The 20,414-nt window shown below is 45.4% G+C and overlaps 1 protein-coding gene across 1 annotated transcript; it reads right to left on the bottom strand.

The window, feature by feature from the left end:
- Positions 1 to 9,348: 9,348 nt before the first annotated feature.
- On the bottom strand, positions 9,349 to 11,457 carry LOC136504754 (transcription factor PCF3-like). Its single transcript, XM_066499742.1, has one exon. It carries the CDS (start codon positions 11,182 to 11,184, stop codon positions 9,979 to 9,981), a length of 1,206 nt encoding a protein of 401 aa, XP_066355839.1. The 5' UTR covers positions 11,185 to 11,457; the 3' UTR covers positions 9,349 to 9,978.
- Between the last annotated feature and the right edge of the window lie 8,957 nt (positions 11,458 to 20,414).

Raw genomic sequence — 20,414 nt, 5'->3', positions numbered from 1 at the left:
ACGGCATCCAAGCACTCCTACACAAGCCACATAGGTGTGATGGTGCTAAGCAACCAGCCCAAGGCCGGCCACACACTTCTTTTATAGCCCCAAGGGCTAAAATAGCCGTTACCCCTTCATTGGGCAAAGCGCGTACTAACTGGATGCGCAGGTCATAATGACCGGACGCTGAAACCCAGCGTCCAGTCACTTACAGAGAGGTTCCAGCGACATTTTTCAGCGATCGAACGCGTCTAGTCGTCACTGATCGGACTCTCCCAGCATCCGATCGCTTCTAGACACGCTAAAAACACTGACCAGACTCGCAGGTGCTGACCGAACGCTAGACCCCAGCATCCGGTCGTTTTTCACGCCAGCCTCCGATCACAGACCTTTCAGCGCTAAAACGGCTATAACTCTTAGCTCTGAACTCTGATTTCAATGATCTTGGACATTTTGGAAAGCTTACTCAAAGGGCTAGATATCCCACATGCATACTTGATCCAAATCACAATGGATAAAAACAGTATTCCAATCCAAAGACCATCCTATAGTTTGGAGTACACCAAAAAAACTTTTTCTCTTCTCTATGTTGATTCACGACAACTCTAACTTCTCCTTTGCAAATGTGCCAACACCACCAAGTGTGCACCACCATGTGTATGTGTGTTAGCTTTTCACAAACATTTTCCAAAGAATTAGCCACTCAACTTGCCACGCCACTCGATCCTATCGATGATGCAAAGTTACATCACTCGAGTGGCACTAGATGACCGATATGCAAACAAGTTTGCCCCTCTTGATAGTACGGTCATCTATCCTAAACCCGGTCATCAACTTCTCTGCACACCTATGACTGGTGAAATAAAATGCCCTAGGTTATACCTTTGCCTTGCACATTTCATTCCATCTCCTCCAATGTCGATGCAACACATGCACCAACATGATCAACAATGATATGATCCACTTCATATCATCACGTGATCATATTGGTTCATCGATCTTGACTTCACTTGCTTTTCACTGTTGCCTTCGTCCATCGGCGCTAAGTCTTGCTCAAGCTTCACCGCCATGCGGTCCATCGCTCCAAAGCCTCCGACTTGCCCTTCACGCTTGCAACCGGTCCATCAAGCCAAGTCTTGTCTTGATCTTCTCCACCTTGATTACATGACTCAATGTCATGTCTCATGTGCAATAAGCTCCTTCATCATCACATGTGTGAGCTTTGCAACATCTCCAAACCATTTTCACCTTCATGGCATATGTATATACTCTCTCTCTCTTTCTCTAAGTTGTAAGGCCATCCCCTTCAAACTATAAAAGGGGATGAACTGTGGCAAAACCGCCCAAAAACTAGTGTACCTACAGAAAACTGATTAGATAAAATCAGTCCCGCTATCTTAGATAGACCATATTACTAGGGCTTATACTTATTTACATAATTTTATCGCATCCTACTTTTCTTAAAACTTTTGTTGGTCAAATTTGAGGTTTTGGAAAAGAGTGATGAAACTCGTAGACTCATTATTGGCTCTCGTACCAACTGTTGTAGAACCGCCCGAAATAACGCACTTACGGAGGCGCTTGTCTTCCACTATACAATAAGCACCCCAAGAGCGAGCTGCATCGGGCGGATTCCGTCGAGCACACCCCAAGGGAGAGCCCGAATAATCCACAATTTCCCTTAGGATCCAATAATGAGAACGAGTTTACATTACTTAGTCCATTTTATACATCCAGAGTTCTTAGAAATACATTATTATAGTACCAAGTTTAGTGTGCAGAAATTAAACAGCGGAATGAAAAGAAACATCTATCGATAATATACAACGATTCGTTTGTGCCCACCAGAAGAATCCTTCACACAACGGCAACTCCTCAAGCTGCACTTGCAACAGGGGTAAATAAACCCTGAGTACACAATGTATTCACAAGACTTATCTGACTAGTGGGAATAATTTCCCGACTCTAAGGGATATGATAAGCTTTATGGTTTGCTGGGTTCTTTTTTTTGCAGAAAGCAATACTAATAATGCATCCTTATGTCTGTTTATTATTAGCAGTCATGATTATTTCATTATCTAGCCATTCTATGTAAGCACATGTTCTACTTTCAAGCAAGAGTTGAGCAAGCGGTTCCATTTCACCCCTTTCCATCTTTCAGTTCTTACTACAGTGCTAGACTGTAGACAAGCCGTACTGAATCGCCGGCGATTCATGAATCAATGTGCCCAGCTGGGTACCCCAAAACACACGCCCCGTTTGTACCTTAGGCACAAGCAGGACCAACCCACCACTCTCCTATCACAGAATCTAGGTCCCCGTCCAAACTTGGATCCAAGCCCCTACTCCTGAGTCATAGACTTAGTGCGATGCTTAGACCTCCACCATCCCCGCTTCCAATCAGTCAGTCCAAAAAGAGCTAGAACCCACGATAAGAGAGCAACAAGCCTTCCCTACGCCCATACACAAGTATGTGCTCAGGATAATAAGTCTGTGACTTGCCTAGAACCCAATGCAATGGCCGGTCCTTAACCAACACAGACAGGGAAATAGTGTAACCAAGCTATGCCCTATTGGCTACAGGACACAACCTCTTACACCCACCAATACCTGAACCATATCTCTGCCCGGTCTCCATTTTCATTTCACCATTTTTATCATGAGTGATAATAATAATCACCTATTCTGAATAAAGGCAGGTTACTCACGCTACCGAAATCCTGGGCATAGCAACTACTTGCCCTATGCTAGTAGGACTCATAGGTAGGTATATCTATGCATGTAGTTTCTATAAAATGTCTGTAACTTAAATGCACATCATATATATATTCAGTGATCATTCAAAATAAGGGTTATGCACCGGGGCTTGCCTTGGGCAGATGGGGTGTCAGCAAAGTCAGCAACTAATGGCTCTAGGGCTCCCTCCTATACGAGAATCTCCTCCTCGTACTCCTGCTCGCCCACAGGCACAAACTCTACCAACTCGTTATCTACATGCATGAAATAATGATGCAACACTTAATAATACGGCAACAGCAACTGTTAAAATAAGAATACATCTATCAAGCTACTAAGCCAGTTCTACCGACTAAGATGCTAAGTTACCTATTACTACCACTAAACAGGTATGAAACATTGCATGTATTATCTTAGCAACTAACGGCGTCCCTATTCTTATTATCGATTTAATATATATACTACAACAAGGAATACTTAGCTACCATGTTTCTCAATATATTCCAAGGCTACAAAATTTACAGTGAGTGCCTAATAATGTTATGAGTCGACTATAAAATTTTTAGAGCTAGCACTTCTACCATTTCATCACAAAAATTCATTCTCTAAATTATCATAACAACAAGCATATTACAACAAATAAAGTAACCCTAAAGATACCATAGAACTGTATGAACTAAATACACTAAAAGCTAGATCATAAATTTAGGAACCTAACAAAATTTACTTCACAATTTTTGGACAATTACATAATTTTATACTAATTATCAAAGATCAGTTCACCATTTAAATTAGAAAAGCATTAACTAATTCCTTAGCAAAGAAAAGGGCGAAACCGCCCAGCGCGGTCCATCGCGGCTCGGCCCACGCGCGCGCACGCGTGACCCGTCGGCATGGCCCACGCGGGGCGCGGCCCAACCGTGCAGCAACGGCCCATGACAGGAAGGCCCACATGCTTCGGTACATTTGTGAAAACATCCCTGTTTAAATACTGAATCAATCCGCAGTCCATAGCACTATTCCTATACTCTGGACTTAAGCAATCTAGCCCTCGAAACAATCCGTCTTTACCACGGCCAGGTCCTCGGGCACCCCCACGTGCACCAGCACGGCGGCGACGGCACTAAGTGGTCACGCCAGCCAACCGGGCCCTTCCCCCCCTAAGGAGCCGATGCTCACCTAGATGCAAACACGAAGCGGTGGGCGGTGAAGCGATGAACAGAGTCGCGGTCAAAAGCTCCCTCCACAACGGCGATAGCCATGTTCCCGTGAGCCAAGGCACAAACAAAGTGAACGAACCAAAGGATGGGCATCAGCAACTCACCCCAAAGCTACCTAGGATGCTGGCTTGACTGGGGACAGGCCAGGTGGGTCCAGCCACACGCACACGACAAGCTCCGCGACGGACTACGGTGGCGTGACTGTGTCAGCGGCACCAGGAAGGCAGTAGCAGTGCAAGTGGGGTGCGCACAGGGTGGAGGAGATCAAGGCGAAGACACAGTGCCTCGAAATTGGATGGAGGTGGCGGTGCGAGACAAATTGGATAGGCATCGCTGTTCGGTCTAAAGGTGGCTGACGGCGGGGGAAGCTTCAAATTGAGACTCGGCATGGTACGACTGTAGCAGTGGGTAGGCTTGGCGCGTAGCTAGGCTCCCCTTCAAGATACTTGTGTGCGCAATTACTTGGATTGGACCGGTGCTGCGAGGTGGCTCAAGCGTGGCTCGGTGACGCCGGCGCAATGCCATTAAAGGCGGAGGTGGATGGGGAGCGTAGCGTGGCGCTTGCCACTCAATAGAAGAGGACAAGGGCACACAGAGGAGACTACATGTGTGTGTATGGGGTCGGCACAGCTCGTGTGGCCGCAGCGCCTTAATTGGCAAGCCGACGGCAACATGACCATGTGCTGGCGCAACAGGCGCGCGCAGCAGCGGCAGTGACGACCCGACGCAAGCGGCGTGGGTGCACGCGATGTGACAACACAACGTAGAGGGAACGTGCGCATGCTGGCAATGATGGCTGTGGCCCTAGGATGCTACTACACCCGAGCGGAATGGCGACGGCGTCTGGCGGAGCAGAGCCGGCAACGGAGCGACGCGGGCGACCCTAAGGGCACCAGCAGTGACGTCAGCGGCAGCGCACATCGCGGTAGTGGGGAGGAGCAACTGCACGCCCGGGCAGCCGGCCACCGTGACCAATTGAGTGCGGCCAGACACGCGCGCGCGTAGCCGGCACGCCGACGATGGCACATGAGCACGATGATCGCGTCAACGCGAGGAACTCGACCCAAAACGTGACATCCACGCTTTTTAAAGCGTCCCAAAAATCCAATTCATTGATTCAAACACCAAACCACCTTTTCTATACTCTAGAGGGCATGTTAGGCTACTAAAACAAGCCCTAAAACCATACCACTTCTTAACCCGATTCTTCTACAAAAATTACCAAACCTTGCTCTGTCAAACCACTTTTCAGACTTACGAAATAGACTAAGTCTTGATCGGATTCGCGTTAATTTCAATTTCCAACCTATTAGACCAGTTAGCTAGTGAATTCATCATTCGACTATAGGTATTTCATCACCATCTACAAAGTTTGTACTTCTAACTTTACTAAAGTTTCGTATATACGTTCTATAGTGTTTTCGTTAAATAAAAATTCGCGAACATCCGTACTTGGTAATTTTATACGTCACGAACGACCTTTCGTTATGCGTTTCCGTTGGTCGTTTTAAGTTACGTAAATTGATTCACCCACTATATTACATACATTAACACAAAAATATGATGCTCATGTAGTGTTTTAGTAAATGATTTACAGTGTAACACCGAGGGTGTTACATGAGCTCTCTCCTAAAAGCTCTCTAGAGAGAGAAAAAAGAAAGGGCTAGACAACTCGAGGACTCGACGACCTAAGGACTCGAATAGCTCAATAGCTCTAGAACTCGACAGCTACACAGAGCATACGCTCCAATATTCAACGCACGTTGGCCCTGTTCGGCTTACCCCATATTCGGTTTGTTTGGCTTCTTTTTTCAGCCGGAACAATGTTTTTCTCTCATAACAATTCAGCCGGAACAGTATTTTCAGCCAGTTTCAGCCAAGTTTCAGACCAGCGAACAGGGCCGTTAGAGCATCCGTCACTCTCGGCCACTCGGATCGGAGTCCGACTAGACCTCTAACATCCCCCTTCTCATTCCTACTCGTTTGTAACCCCACAGCAAACTTCGAGTACCTAGGTTCAGGAATAAAGTCACCGACCGACTGAAAATGGGCGTAGGGCAGGTTTTTTGAACCAGTATAAATCCTGTGTCATTGAGTGCTAGGCCACATCCGATCACAATGTACGATAAAACTACAAATATTTACTTGTTGGTCACTTTTCGCACCGACGGAGTGAGAGACGAAAGAAAGAATTTGTCTATCTTCAATACTAAATCTCTACAACTAAAACATACGGATTGTCAACATCTACTCTATAGGACCAAAACACTCATACGATCCATATCCGGCAGGCAAATAATCACCGCATCTCATGCGATCCATATCCGACAGGCAAATAATCACTGCATGGAGACACCGGAAAGCAAGTAAATAAAATATAATAAAACTCACGGAATCACCGGCAGGCAAATAATCACCGCATGAAGACACTGGAAGGCAAGTAAATAAAATGTAATAAAACAGAAAGAGAATTGTGGGAAGAGAAAGGAATTTATTGTAATATCACCACGCAATGATCATGATCGTGGTCCAAATCTCGTTCGTCGTCCTTCACGTTGCGTGTTGACAACAAATATTTTTTCCCCAAAAAATTAATTATTGTCATGCCTCATGCGGGCTAGGATATTTGTAAGTCCGAGTATACATGTTTTGGCAAGGCAGAGCATGGATAAATTCAATTCGATGCCTAGCAATAAATTTTCAGCCTTTGAGGCAACTGATGTTTGTCGTAACTTTCAAACAACGAGCTCCAAGCCTAGCTTTTATTGTAGATTCATTACGATAATGAATGTATTTCTAGACATTATCATGGTATAATACACGTGAAAAATTGAATTGATATATTTTTTATTTTGACTTGGCTAATAAATATCTTATTCAATTTATGTTGCACCCGTTGCAACGTACGGGCACTCATCTAGTATAATATAAATATAGGTATCATACGTGGTAAATGTCTACCGTGAGGTCATAAGCACAAATACAAATATGCAAAGAGAGTAACGATAACGATGATGAAGGCCCCATTTGAGAAAGGTCTTCACAGCTGCCGCTCCCATTTCCAACACGAGCACACTGCAGTGTTTTATGAAGCAGTTTTTCTACCACTCGGGCGATGAAGCTGGCTTCTTTTAACTCTGTCTCCGCCCGTTACTCTAGCTCTAGCGTGGAGCCGAGCCTAGGAGGATTGCAAAAGATGAGAAGTGCTGGGCTGCTGGCTAAAACTGATAAGTGCTGAAACCTACGTACGCTACGCTACACTACACAGGGCTATCCCTATCCCGTCGTCGCCTGGCGTTCTACATTGATGCATGCATGGCAACGGCATGGTGCACCGTTGCCGGCGCGGCGGTCAATGGACCAGACCAGACAGTCTTGCTTGCCGTGCGCAAAGCTTTGGCGTGCTTCCGTGTTGAAATGGACGCGAAGACTTTCTGCTGCCCCCCTTTGTTGCGCGTTGGGTGGCTACTCCTGTGGAGAAGGGAGAGGGAGAGGGAGAGGGAGAGGGAACCAGCAACAAGAGGAAGCAGGGCGAGTGATCGACGCAGGGCCGCACAGCGGCCACCCTGTTCGCCGGAGCCAAGATACAGTTTTTTTTTTCACCACAAAACAGCATCGGTCGACTTAGGTCTTGTTTAGTTCGCGAAAATTTTTGGAAAATGGTATTGTAGCACTTTCGTTGTTATTTGGCAATTAGTGTCCCATCATAGTCTAATTAGGCTTAAAAGATTCGTCTTATGAATTTCGTCTAAACTGTGTAATTAATTTTATTTTTTATTTATATTTAATGCTTCATGCATGCGTCCAAAAATTTGATGTGATGAAGAATCTTGAAAAAATTTACAAAATGGAAGGAACTAATGGCTCCTTATAAAGCACGTAAATGATCATCGGCAGCGGCAGGGCCACGAGTGAAATCCACCGTCTGGGGGCCACGCCCTGCCCTGGAATCAAAATCACTTTCCGCGGTGAATGGTGATGGTTCGACCGCGTCTACACGGACACGGCTGCAGTCTCGTGTCAGCAGCATTTCCCACAGCACAGAGGTGTCTTTTCCAACCATATACAGTACTGTAGGAGTGTGTTTAGTTCAAATAAAAAACTTTCCCAGAAAGTGCTACAGTAACCATCACATCGAATCGATACGTGCATGAAGCATTAAATGTAGACGAAAAAAACTAATTGCACAGTGTGGTTGAAAATCGCGAGACGAACATTTTGAGCCTAATTAGTCTATGATTGAACATTAATTGCCAAATAAAAATAAAAGTGCTACAGTAGCCAAATTCCCAAAATTCAGGAACTAAACACAGCTAGCTAGTCTTCTGAATTTCTGATTTGTTTGGATTGGCAGGGCATGGGTTTCAGTCTTTTTCAGGGAAACTCAAACATTCCAATTTCAAACATGTGCGTCTCCGAGAGGAGGAAACCCAAACATTTTTTTTTATCTTTTAAGACCACTCAACGTCCCACAGGTACAGTACAGCGACCCTATTATTATTTTCGGAGAAAATCAAACGCCCATGGTGTGCTGCCGTCACTTTCCCGCTGTCTCCTTTCGCTGACAGCAGCGACGTCTACTGCTCGTCGTAGTACATGTACGTGCTCCAGTAGTAGAGTGGATAATAACGCTAAGCTGATAAGCCGACTTAAGATGTTTTTTTGCTTCAGAAAAATAACTAACTGATAAGTTCATGCGTACATAGCCTCGTACACAGCACAGCCACGGCCGGAGCGGAGCCTCGCTGTTAGCGCTGACGCGACGGGCAATTATTAAAGGGATGATCCCAACTTGTTTCACCACCCGTCGGGGATAACGACGCCTGCGTTTGGTTTTGTTACGGTGACAGGCTGCTAAAATTTATGTCACATAGAATGTTTATATATTAATAATGAATATTAAATATAGATTGATTATAAAACTAATTATATAAATGGAGGCTAATTTTCGAGACGAATTTTTTAAGCCTAATTAATTTATCATTAGCATATGTTATTCTAGCACCACGTTGTCAAATCATGGACTAATTAAGCTTAAAAGATTCGTCTCGCAAATTAGTCGTAAGTTATATAATTAGTTTTGTAATTAATCTATATTTAATACTCCATATATACGTCTTAATATTCGATGTAATAAAAATGTTAGGAGGTCTTAATATTCGATGTAATAAAAATGTTAGGAGGTGGCTAAAGAACCAAACAGCCCAATTCAAATTCATCCCGTCGCGGTCGCCCTCCCTGTCTGATTTTTTATATTTATAAATAAAGCGCTCCGTCCTCTCAAACTCAGACACGGGTCCGGTTCCAAATAAATCACCTACTTATAAGTTAAAAAGTAAAATAAATAACTAATTTTGTTAAACACCACCAACTTATAAATCACTCTGTTTATAAAAAATAAGATGGTCCATCCTGCTTAAAACTTATAAGTCACCCTTTTTCACATGGGACCCACACCTTTCACTTATCAAACATAAGCTTATAAGTCATCTGTGACCAAACAGACATAACTTATAAGCTGATTTTCGGTCATCTGACTTAATGACTTAATAAGTCACCTCACTTATGCAAATCAAACAGGACCTCAGACTCAGACTCCGACTCCTGTCCTTGGCTGACCCTCCTAATTCGGACCCACTAATCATCATCACCATCACACCCGGTCTCAACAACGCAATCATTCATAGAACAATAAAAAAAAAATCAACAGAAACAAATTCAAAGAGAGAGGAAAAAAAAAACTAATGAACTAGCAAGAAGCTTTGCTCCTGCATTCGCTTGGCTTGCTTCACTTCACTTGCTTCCTGCACAAAAGCTAGCGCACCATTTTTTTTCTTCCTCCATGATTGGATCCCACGGTTGGTTTCCTCCTCCGTCCAATCATCCAAACCACACTCCGGCGACAGCTCAGGGCGATCCTCACGCCAACAAGACACCAAAATTCTTAGCGCTAAGACACCTATCCGATGCGGATGCTTTGCTACCAGAAAGATGCGATCATGGTGGCGGGCGAATTCCCTCATCGTCATCGCCAGCGAGCTTACTGTGAGCTGTCGTTGCCGTTGTTCTCTTCAGCGCTGTCGTCGCCGTCGTTGCCCCCGCCGCCGTCGCCGCCGTGCTGCTGCTGCTCCCCCTCGGGCTGCTGGTGCTGCTCCTCGCTGCCGCCGCGATTGTACGCATTCAGCGCGGCGAGCATGCCAAGGTTGGTGTCCGACATGGCTCCTCCTCCTGCAGCGCCGCTGGGGTAGCTGGCCCTGGACATGAACTGGAGCGGTGCCTGCACGGTGCCCGTGCCGCCGCCACTGAAGGACCACATGGGCTGCTCGGCGGGCCGCGCGGCGGCGGCCGAGCTCGCGGACACGGGCAGCATCCAGAACCCACCAGATGGGGCCGCGGCGTTGGGTGCCACGGCCCACATTGCGGCGGAAGGCGGCGGCGGCGGCGTCGCCGCCTGCTGCTGCTCGCGCGCCTTGGGCGCGCTCGGATCTTGGCGGTCGTCGTCCTCCTTGAACAGGTCCTCGCGGTAGCGCTTCCGCATGTAGGCGTCTCCGCCGGCGTTGGGGTCCTGCTGCTGCGGCGGCGGCGGAGGGAGGAGGTGGTGGTGGTACCCGGCCATCATGGCGGACATGTCGTGCTGCGCGGGGCCAGCGTGGTGGTGGTGGTGCGGGTGGAGCGCGAGCGCCGGGAACGGCGCGGCGCGGGCGGCGGCGGGGTTGGCGGCGCCGGAGCGGATGGAGATGTTGAGCGAGGAGTAGTTGGCCGGGATGGTGCCGGTGCCCGTGGCCGCCAGGATGGCCGGCTCCGCCTGCTGCAGCAGCCACTCGATGGTCTCGCCGTCCGACTTGTGGCCGAGCTCGCGGGTGAGCTGGAACACCCGCGCCGCGCACAGCGCCGGCATCCGAATCCGCCGCCCCCGCCCGTCGACCTTGGTGTGCCGGTCCTTGGACGGACGCTTCGCCGCCGCCCTGGGGGCCGCCACCGGCACCAGCGCCTTCTTGTCGTCGGCGCCGCCCGCGGCAGACGACGTCTGCGGCTGCTCCGGGACGGGCGTGATAGCTAGCGCGCCCGTGAACGCCGACGCCTGCTGCTGCTGCTGGGGCTGCGGCACTCCGGAGTTGGACGCCCCCGGGCCGGCGTAGTAGAACGGGTGGTGGTCGCCGCCGCCAGCGGCGGCGTTTGCCGCCCCGCCGCTGTTGCTGCTCGACGGCGCCCCGCCCCCTCCTCCTCCCCCGCCGCCGTGGTCCATGCTCCCGCCCGAGACGCCCGCCTCCCGGGCTCGGCACACAAAGGAAGCGCCGAAGACCCTTCCTTTACAGGGAGGAAGCCGGACGGAAAGGCGGCGCCTTTCGCTGCTTCCGGACGCGGTGTGGCGGCGGCGGCCGGAGGTAGCGCGGAGGAGAGGGGGTGGGGGGGAAGGGAGCACGTGCAGGGCACGCACGGTGGGGGAGGGAGGAGAGGCGGCGCGGGGTTGGGTGGGGCGCGGGTGGGGTTGGGAGGGAAGAGAGGGAGGGAGGAGCCAAGTGGGGAGCGGGGGCGGATGGAGAGAGAGAGAGAGGGACAGCCGGGTGGGGCTCTGCGGCGCGGGCCTTTGCTGGAGCCTGGAGTACTCTCTCGTTTATGCTGCCGCCTTTTCGGCAATTCTCCTATAAAACCCTTGAGTGGCGTCTCCTCTCGTTTTCACATTCCCACTTTGGTTGCGTTTTGATTGGTGGACAGCCGACTCCCAAATTCGCTCATCAAAAGTGGGCTGAGGTGGTTTGTCTCTAATAAAGAAAAAAAATGTGGTACACGCATGAAATTGCACGGTTGCACCATGTTTATTACTGTCAATTGTAGTGTTCCAACAGAGATTAGGATTAATATTAGTATTAAGATGGCATGTATGGTAACATGACAGAATCGCTTCCGTCATCATTTTAGGTTGTCGCCCATCTAAACCTTGGAACTCACCCGAAAATAAGAAAACAGATGACGACAAGACCTCCAGGAACATAATATTGTTGATATGATATTTTACTACACCATTTTATCTACTCGGTTTTCTTTTTAATCAAACTTTAGTGCGAAGCTAAACGGTTACACTCTTCTAGTCTCGTACAACTACTTTATATCCACGATCATATCTTTTGGCTTCCGGCTATGGACTATTAGCGCATAACACGCAAAAGCCAATAGATGCACCCGACCGCCAATAAATGAAACGGCAAAACGAGCTAGTTCTTACGTGTTGGTTCTAATATTATTGATATGATTTTTTACTATATCTTTTTTCCTACTCTAGCGTGAAGCTACACGGTTACCTTCTTTTAGTCTCATACAACTATTTTATATCCACGGTAATATCTTTTGGCTTCAGGCTATAGGCTATAAGCGCAAAACACACAAAAGCCAATATAATAGCCACACTCAACTGCCAAAAGATGAAACATGCAAAATAAGCCAATTCTTACTTGTTGAATCTCATATTATGGATATGATTTTTTACTATATCGTTTTTCCCTACTCTATATGTGGGATTTTTAATCAAACTCTAGCGTGAAGCTACACGGTTACCTTATTCTAGTCTCATATAACTATTTTATATCCACGATTATATCTTTTGGCTTCAGGATATGGACTATAAGCGCAAAACACGCAAAAGCCAAATAGCCGCACTCAATCAACAATAGATGAAACACGCAAAATAAGCCAGTTCTTACGTCTTGGTTCAGATATTATGGATATGATTTTTTACTATATCGTTTTTCCCTACTCTATATGTGGTTTTTTTAATCAAACTCTAGTGTGAAGCTAGACGGTTACCTTCTTCTGGTCTCATATAACTATTTTATATCCACGATTATATCTTTTGGCTTCAGGGACTATAAGCGCAAAAACATGCAAAAGCGAAGACGCACCAAACCGCCAATAGATGAAGCATGCAAAATGAGCCAGTTCTTATGTGTTGGTTCTAATATTATGGATATGATTTTTTACTACATCTTTTTTTCCCTACTCTATATGTGGCTTTTTTAATCAACTGTAGTGTGAAGCTAGAAGGTTACCTTCTTCTAGTTTCATATGACTATTTCATATCCACGATTATATCTTTTGGCTTCAGGGACTATAAGCACAAAACATGCAAAAGCCAATAGATGCACCCAACCGCCAATAGATGAAACATGCAAAATGAGTCAGTTCTTACGTGTTGGTTCTAATATTATGGTTATTACACCTTTTTCCTACTCTATATGCATTTTTTAATCAAACTTTAGCGCGAAGATAAATCGTTACCTTCTTCTAGTCTCATACAACTACTTTATATATGCGATCATATCTTTTGGCTCCAGGTTATGGACTAAGCACAAAACACACAAAATCCAATAAACGCACCCGACTGCCAATAGATGAAACACGCAAAACGAGCCAGTTCTTACGTGTTGGTTCGCCAAATGACACTAGCTACATAGAGTTTCATGTCAGTCCTAGAACCGATTTGAACCACAAGATATATTTTGAAACCTTGTTACCGTCAATTTGTCACGTTTACAAAACAATCCAAGGATCAAGACAAAACATAAGACAACTTTTGCTATCCCACAAACAGAAAACAGGGCAAAAAGGTTTCAAAAAACCAAATTCTTATTTATGTTATAGCCTTTTCGGTGATTCTCTATTCCATCAAACCCATGTAGAGCATATGATGGAGTGTCTCCTCTTGTTTTCACATTCCCACTTCCGCTCCATTTTGATGGGTGGATAAGCATGTTCGAGTTTCGTTTCTCAAAAGTGGGGTGAATTGGTTTTCTAGAGAAGAAAATATGGCACACACGGAATGCATTGGTTCGTTACTATATCAATTATAGTATTTCTTTCAATAGATACCACACATAGCAATTAAAATCAATATTAGTATTAAGATGGTATTTATGGTAACATAAGAGACTCACATGTCATCATGGATGTGAAAACTGTACACAATGAATCATTTTTTTGCCATTGTCATGAATGAATATGATGGGACTTTTGTTACCGTGCAACGACCATTGCAGTTATAAAGCCGTTGATTGCGATAACAATTTTGTCGCAAACTCGAAATGTGACACTGCATTTGAATCGCTCTCGTCTAACATTTTACATGTGTTGCCCACCTAAAAACAACTTTTACTAGGGCTCGAAAAAACTTTGCTTGATCAAACCACCTAAAAACCCCCAAAGATCACCTGAAAATAAGCAAATCAAACAAGACGAGACCTGAGAAACCAAATGTTGTTGATGCGGCTTTTAGGATGAGTTTTTCCTTCTTTTCCTATTTTACAGTTTTTTTGTTAGTTCCGACACAAAGCTAAGTGGTTACCTTCTCTTGGTCTCGTACATCTACTTTAGATCCATAGTTATCTCTTGTGGCTTCACGCAACGAACTGTAAGAGCAAAAGACGGGAAAAGGCAGCGGTGGCACCTAACCGTCGATAGACTAGACACACAGGACGGGATAGCTCTTACGTGTTGGCCTGCCTAATAGCCCCGACTATATGACGTTTTATGTCGATCATCCTAGGACTCGTTTGACCCACAAGGTACGTCTTAGAAAACAAGTCAAGGACCAGGATAAGCATTTGTCTTGCTTGTTTACTATGACGTTTTAGAGAAGAGGAATATAGCCTTTGTGTCTTGCTCGTTTTTGTTATATGAACGTTCGGTTTTTTTCCCGAACGTAGTAGTGCTCCCTTCATTCAAAATTACATGTCACTTTAGTTTTGTAGAAAGTCAAATTTCTCCAACTTTAATCAATTTTGTTAGGAAAATATACTTATTAACTTATATAAGTTGAAATAGGTGCAATGTCGAGACATTTTTCTCATAGATGTTGGTTCGAATTTTATATAAGCATTATCAAAGTTAGAGAAAAGTCAGCTTAGAACAAAACTGAAGTAGAGTGCAGACTATAATTGGACAGGAGCGAACAGCACTCAAATCAAATCAAATAATATAAGTCGAGTCATCAAATGCTGAGTTGCGAGGCATATTCTTAACATGATGGTTCCCCCAAAAGTCGGTGGTGGTGATAGGGCAGAATTTCCCGAGGCCCATGGCCGATTCACCGGAGTGGAATTCTCCTGTAAACAAAAGGCAAAAGACCTTTTTCCCTCTTTTTGTGCTGCGCTGCTGCTTTCCGCAGGGTCCTTTTTAATTTGTTTTGGAGGGAAGGGAAGGCGGGAGCGGTGGCGGGAAAGAGAAGAAGGTGTTTAGCGTAGGTAGGCCACCCGTGGGGCCTCGGAATGCATGATGAGCAGGGAGGGTGAGGTGGTGGGATGGCCTCCTGGCTCTCCCTGCCTGCCTCCTTTCCGGCCTTTGCGCCAGGCACGGCCAAAAGCCTCTCTGTGCGTGCCTGTCTCTCTGCCGCACGAGCCCCACATGCGATCTTCCTCTCTCTTTTTTTTTTTCCCAGATCCTAGCACACAGTCTGATAATGGATGAGCAGCAGTCTGATACTGGTGCTCTGCTAGTCTGATCCCTTCCATGTAAGCAAAGCATGCTGGTAATCTCGCACGGGACAAAGAGCAAGCACCACGGCAGCAGCGGCGAGCGCATCATCAGGCAGGAACGGATGAATGAATTGTGCCGGATTTTGACAGTTTGGAATGTTTTCCACATGGGGGCTCCCGGCTCAACCCTACAGTACCTTGTGTTGTGTCCATTGCGCGGCTACACTGTCGTCGGTCGTCGGTCGATGCCGACCGTCGCTTTTTTCACGACCTCTGTCCCGTCCGTCCCCGCCGATGGTAAAAGCAGTAAACAAACAACTCCTGCATGTGGTTCTCGTTTTCACGAGGGAAAACAGTTTTCCACATGGAGGAGGTTTGAAATGAAGGCCGATAGATGGAAGAAAAGAAAAGTGGTTGGTTGCTTTGGGCCTGGTTTAGATTGCCTCAAAATTCTAAGTTTTTTCACTTTTTCTTGACCACATTAATATTTGGACGCATGCATGGAGCATTAAATGTAGGTAAAAAAAATAACTAATTACACAGTTTGGTTGTAAATCACGAGATGAATCTTTTGAGTCTAGTTAGTCCATGATCGAACAAAGTTTGTCAAATACAAACAAAACGTGCTACGGTGTTCAAATTACAAAAATTTACAATCTAAACAAGGCCTTGGTGCGTAACTGGCTGGCTGGAGCATGTTTGCAAAGGCAGGCCTCCGTTTGCTAAAGTTTACTTCACGTCCCATCAAATATTTAGACACATACATAGAATATTAAATATAGACTAAAAAATAACTAATTATACAAGCTATGACTAATTTATGAGATGAATCTTTTAAACCTCGTCATTCCATGATTTGACAATACGGTGCTACAGTACACATATGTGCTAATGATGAATTAATTAAACTTAATAAATTCATCTCACCTCTACGTGATCAACAAAGTCTCTCTTTAATAACACCTCTACGCGGAAAACTTTACGCTCTGGATTATTACGAGGCAATGAGTGGCACCTCAGCTGCTCAGCAGTCAGCAGCACCTCACGTCCTCACCCAGGAGAGGACGAGGAGTGATACGAATTTTGGGAAGTAGGATATTGTAGCACTTTTTTTTTTATTTAGTAATTATTGTTCAATTATAAATTAATTAGATTTAAAATGTTCGTAGTATCATAAAATTTGATGTGATGGCTACTTAGCTTTTTTTTTTTTTTTTGAACTGTAGGTGCGGGGTCGGGGTCCGGGCCGGGAGCAGGGACGGGAGACACTGCAGGTGCGGGGTGTCAGACTGGGGAGCATCTAATGCTGCTGACAGCTCATCCCGCAACAGCACAACTGCAGACCTCCATCCATCTCCTGTCTCATCTACCCGATGTACTACCGACAGCAGCATGGATCACCGGATATTTTTACTGTAGTATTAGATTTTTAAGTGGCACATGGGTACGTGATTGCTTATAACTGACCGCGCACACGCATATAAAAGCATGTAAATAAAGAAAATATTTTGTTATCCTAACAACAACCAGAAAGAAAAAAAGTACGGTGCAACGAGGCCAAGGTGCCAAAGAATATCTGCCTTACCTGTGAGTAGTTTATTATTACGTGCGTAAGCTAAGCATGATGCCGACGGATGGATGAATAATTAAACAAGCTGATCGCGCGGAATGTCTTTTACCTGCGCATAACACGGCGGGGGATAATTAATAATAAAGAAAACGAAATGAGTGCTGGAAAATGTCTACCGTTTGCGGCGCCGATGACGAGGCAGGCAGATAAACGAATACTCTCTTCCACCTTTCTAAAGCGAGTCGTTTTGAACATCGGTACGGTCTTTAAGAAATAGCCTTAATCGCTATTTTTTACTATAAAATGTTTATAAAATATAGTCAATATATATCTTTATAAAACTATATTTCGAAATAAATCTACTTACATCACTTTCATACTTTTAAACTCAATCCGAAAAAAATTATTTATACTCAAAATTTAAAATATTTCACTTAAGACGACCTTAAAACGACTAACCGGAGCGAGCATGCGGCGGTGGCCCTGGTTGGTAGTGGGGAATTGGGTTCTCCTGCCAGTCAACTCCAGCCTGGCCCACAGCAGACCGCATTAAACAAGGAGCACCAGCAAGGGGACCGCCCCGCCCACGGGTGGTACAGTGCGACGAGCGCGAGGACTCATGTCCACGAGCTTGCTGTTTCAGCGAACCAACGATCTTTTTCATCCCAGTAAATTAGCGAAAAATATTTTTAGTCATGACTTTTAGGGCTTCACTTCCACGTTGCACCCAAGTCCGTTCCGTGGTCAGCAGAAGACGAGCGAGGGTAACAAGAGTGAAAAAAGCGGGCAGTGATATTTAAAGTAATGAATGGGAAGGTGGTTATCCAGGCAGGCAAGCTGCCACGTTCCACACTCGTGGGATCCATCATTTCTCGTGCACGTACTAGACGGAGAGAGAGAGATTAACCGTGCGCTGGTACAGAGTTAGAGCAAGGCTAATAATACAGCCGGTTTGCTGGCTGTAAGGTTCTTTGTAGCCTTTTCTCAGCCCACTCATACAGTAGTTAGCTCTTTACAGTTAATACATGGCCTACTTGTCTCTCTCATAAACTTTTTTGGTTCTTGTGCCTAAGCCAGCTGTAAGCTTACAGCCCACTTCTTCTCTCTCTTCCCCTTTCTCTTTCACCTCAGTATTTAGTCGGCTTACAGCCTGCTATTATACTTGCTCTTACTGCACGTACTGGTGCTCCACCCCGACCAGTTGGTCGGTCCGGTGGCGGTTCCCATGCAGAGAGGCCAGCCGGTCAAAGCAGAGCCCTGCATGGCCTGTGGTCAACCTTGCACTACTAGCTTTTCTCTCTCTATCTGAGACTCTGGAATATTTTTACTATTTTTATTTTATTTTATTTTATGTATATCCTCCTGCAACGCAAGTTGGGCATACATGCAAAAGACATCCGTCCCCTTCTGCCATTCACTCATCAGTCTCTTTACGGTGAAATCCAAATCACGCGGGTGATGTGGATAAAGTGACGCACGTGACCGTGCGGCCTGCGCCTGCATGCAAGCTCGAGGCTTCCAGCTCTGCGCCGCTTGGCTCGCACGTACGCACCCTCCTACTCGTGTGTGCAATGCGCGTGACCGAGATCTTTCTTTTACTGCCACTTTTTAGTGTACAGCGTACTGCCTTTAAACTTTAAAGACCAAAGTTCACTCTTACCCGTCTTTGTAACCAAAAAAGGAAAAAAAAAGTCTTTACCGTGCAGCAGCAGAGCCGTCGAGCTGAGCGTCTCGTAGCAATGGAAATCGGGTCGTGTAGGACACTGCGTATACATGCGCAAGCGGCAAGTCAAATCAACGAAGTGTCACATTGAATTTTGCGGCACATACATGGAGTACTAAATATAGACAAAAAAAAAACTAATTATACTGTTAGGTGAGAAATCGCGAGACGAAACTTTCGAACCTAATTAGTCCATAATTAGATACAAATCACCAAATACAAACGAAGGTGCTACAGTAACCAAGCCCTTGCCTATTTGAAACGCAGGAATTTCACAGAAATCAGTTCAATTTCATAGAAAAAACATAAAAATAGGAAAAAAATCCCGCATTACAAACATGCCCTAAACGCGAATTGTTCTCGTCGCCCGCGCGCGAGAAATTGGGCCAACGACTGCGTGCGCGCTTCCAGCCCAAATCACCATCCAGCGAACTGGCCCACGTTCCCGTCCGCCCAGATTGCACGGCCTGCACGCTTCAGCCCAGCTTGCACGTAAATGCAAAAAGAAAAATAAAAGCGTAAGAGTCCATGTCAGAATTCGAACACAGGACCTGTTGAATTCACAGGTGATACTCATGTAGATGTTTGTGTTAGGGTAATTCTAATGGTATATCGATGATGATTTCTATCATTATTAAATGACTTGTCACGTAGGCAAAACACTGACATGACAACGTAATTAATAAAGAAAGAGAGCAAAAATCATAGAAATGGTTTTCTCATGAAGAAATCAGGTCTTCTCTTGACCTAATGCACCAATAAACCACGAAATCGCTATTGGGGAGAAACCATCAGTTTCTAGCAGGCTCGTACCGCACTCCCATTGGAGGAAGAAGATAGAGTTGGAAGAGAGAAAGAGAAAATAATTATTACTCATAGAAACCATGGGTTGGAAAGCAGTACTTTTTTTTGTGCGGTATCCTATGTTATAGAAACTACTAGTTTCTTTCATTGGGACTACCCTTAGGTGTGAAATAGTTTCGTTATTAAATACATCACACCATTTAAAAGTCCAATAAAAAATATATATACAACCATTTCAAAAAAAAATACAACCATCACAAGAATAATATTCTATATCCATACTAAAATACGCCACAGGAAATTTCATGAAACATGAAAAAAGCTAAGTAACGGGGAAAACAAATCAAGGAAAAAAGATAAAAGGAAGAACTCGTGTATACATCATAGAGCATCACATGTATATTATAAAAACATCATAACATAAATCATAGAACATTACATATATAATATATAAACATCATAACATACATCGTAGAACATCATATATATATATACTACGCCATGGCTGATAAGTTCAAGCGAACAGAGCATGTTTCGCCAAGCAAGCGATCCTAACTACCCAAGCAGATAGACACCGCCATCAACCAACCAAGCCTATAGAGTTGTTTAGTTCACAGCGTGAAGAGACTGGTGGGATCAGGTAGCGAGAAGCCTCCCGGGCTCGTCAAGAACCTTGTTGGGTGGCACTAGGAGACAAGGAAGGGAAGTCGGCGGGAGTGGCAAGAAAGCAGGATGGGCCTGTGTTGGTTGGGTGCCCAACCCTTGGCCTGGCCAGCTGGAGCCAACTTAGGCTTGTTTGGTTGCCTGTAGTTGGGCTTTAGCCTGGCTAAAGCTAGCCACCGTGCGTCACTTGACCTAGCTCCCAAAGAATGAAATCTCGATCCGTTTTCCTGGAGCCAGGCTTAGCCAGGTGC

The sequence above is a fragment of the Miscanthus floridulus genome, chromosome 14 (assembly GCF_019320115.1).
Source record: "Miscanthus floridulus cultivar M001 chromosome 14, ASM1932011v1, whole genome shotgun sequence".
NCBI classification, from domain to species: domain Eukaryota; kingdom Viridiplantae; phylum Streptophyta; class Magnoliopsida; order Poales; family Poaceae; genus Miscanthus; species Miscanthus floridulus.
The sequence above is the reverse complement of the archived record's forward strand: the minus strand, read 5'-3'. Positions and strand labels throughout refer to the sequence as shown.

What these genes read in the sequence shown, in the direction of transcription:
- LOC136504754 (XM_066499742.1), bottom strand. Translation starts at nt 11,184, where the DNA reads ATGGACCACGGCGGCGGGGGAGGAGGAGGGGGCGGGGCGCCGTCGAGC.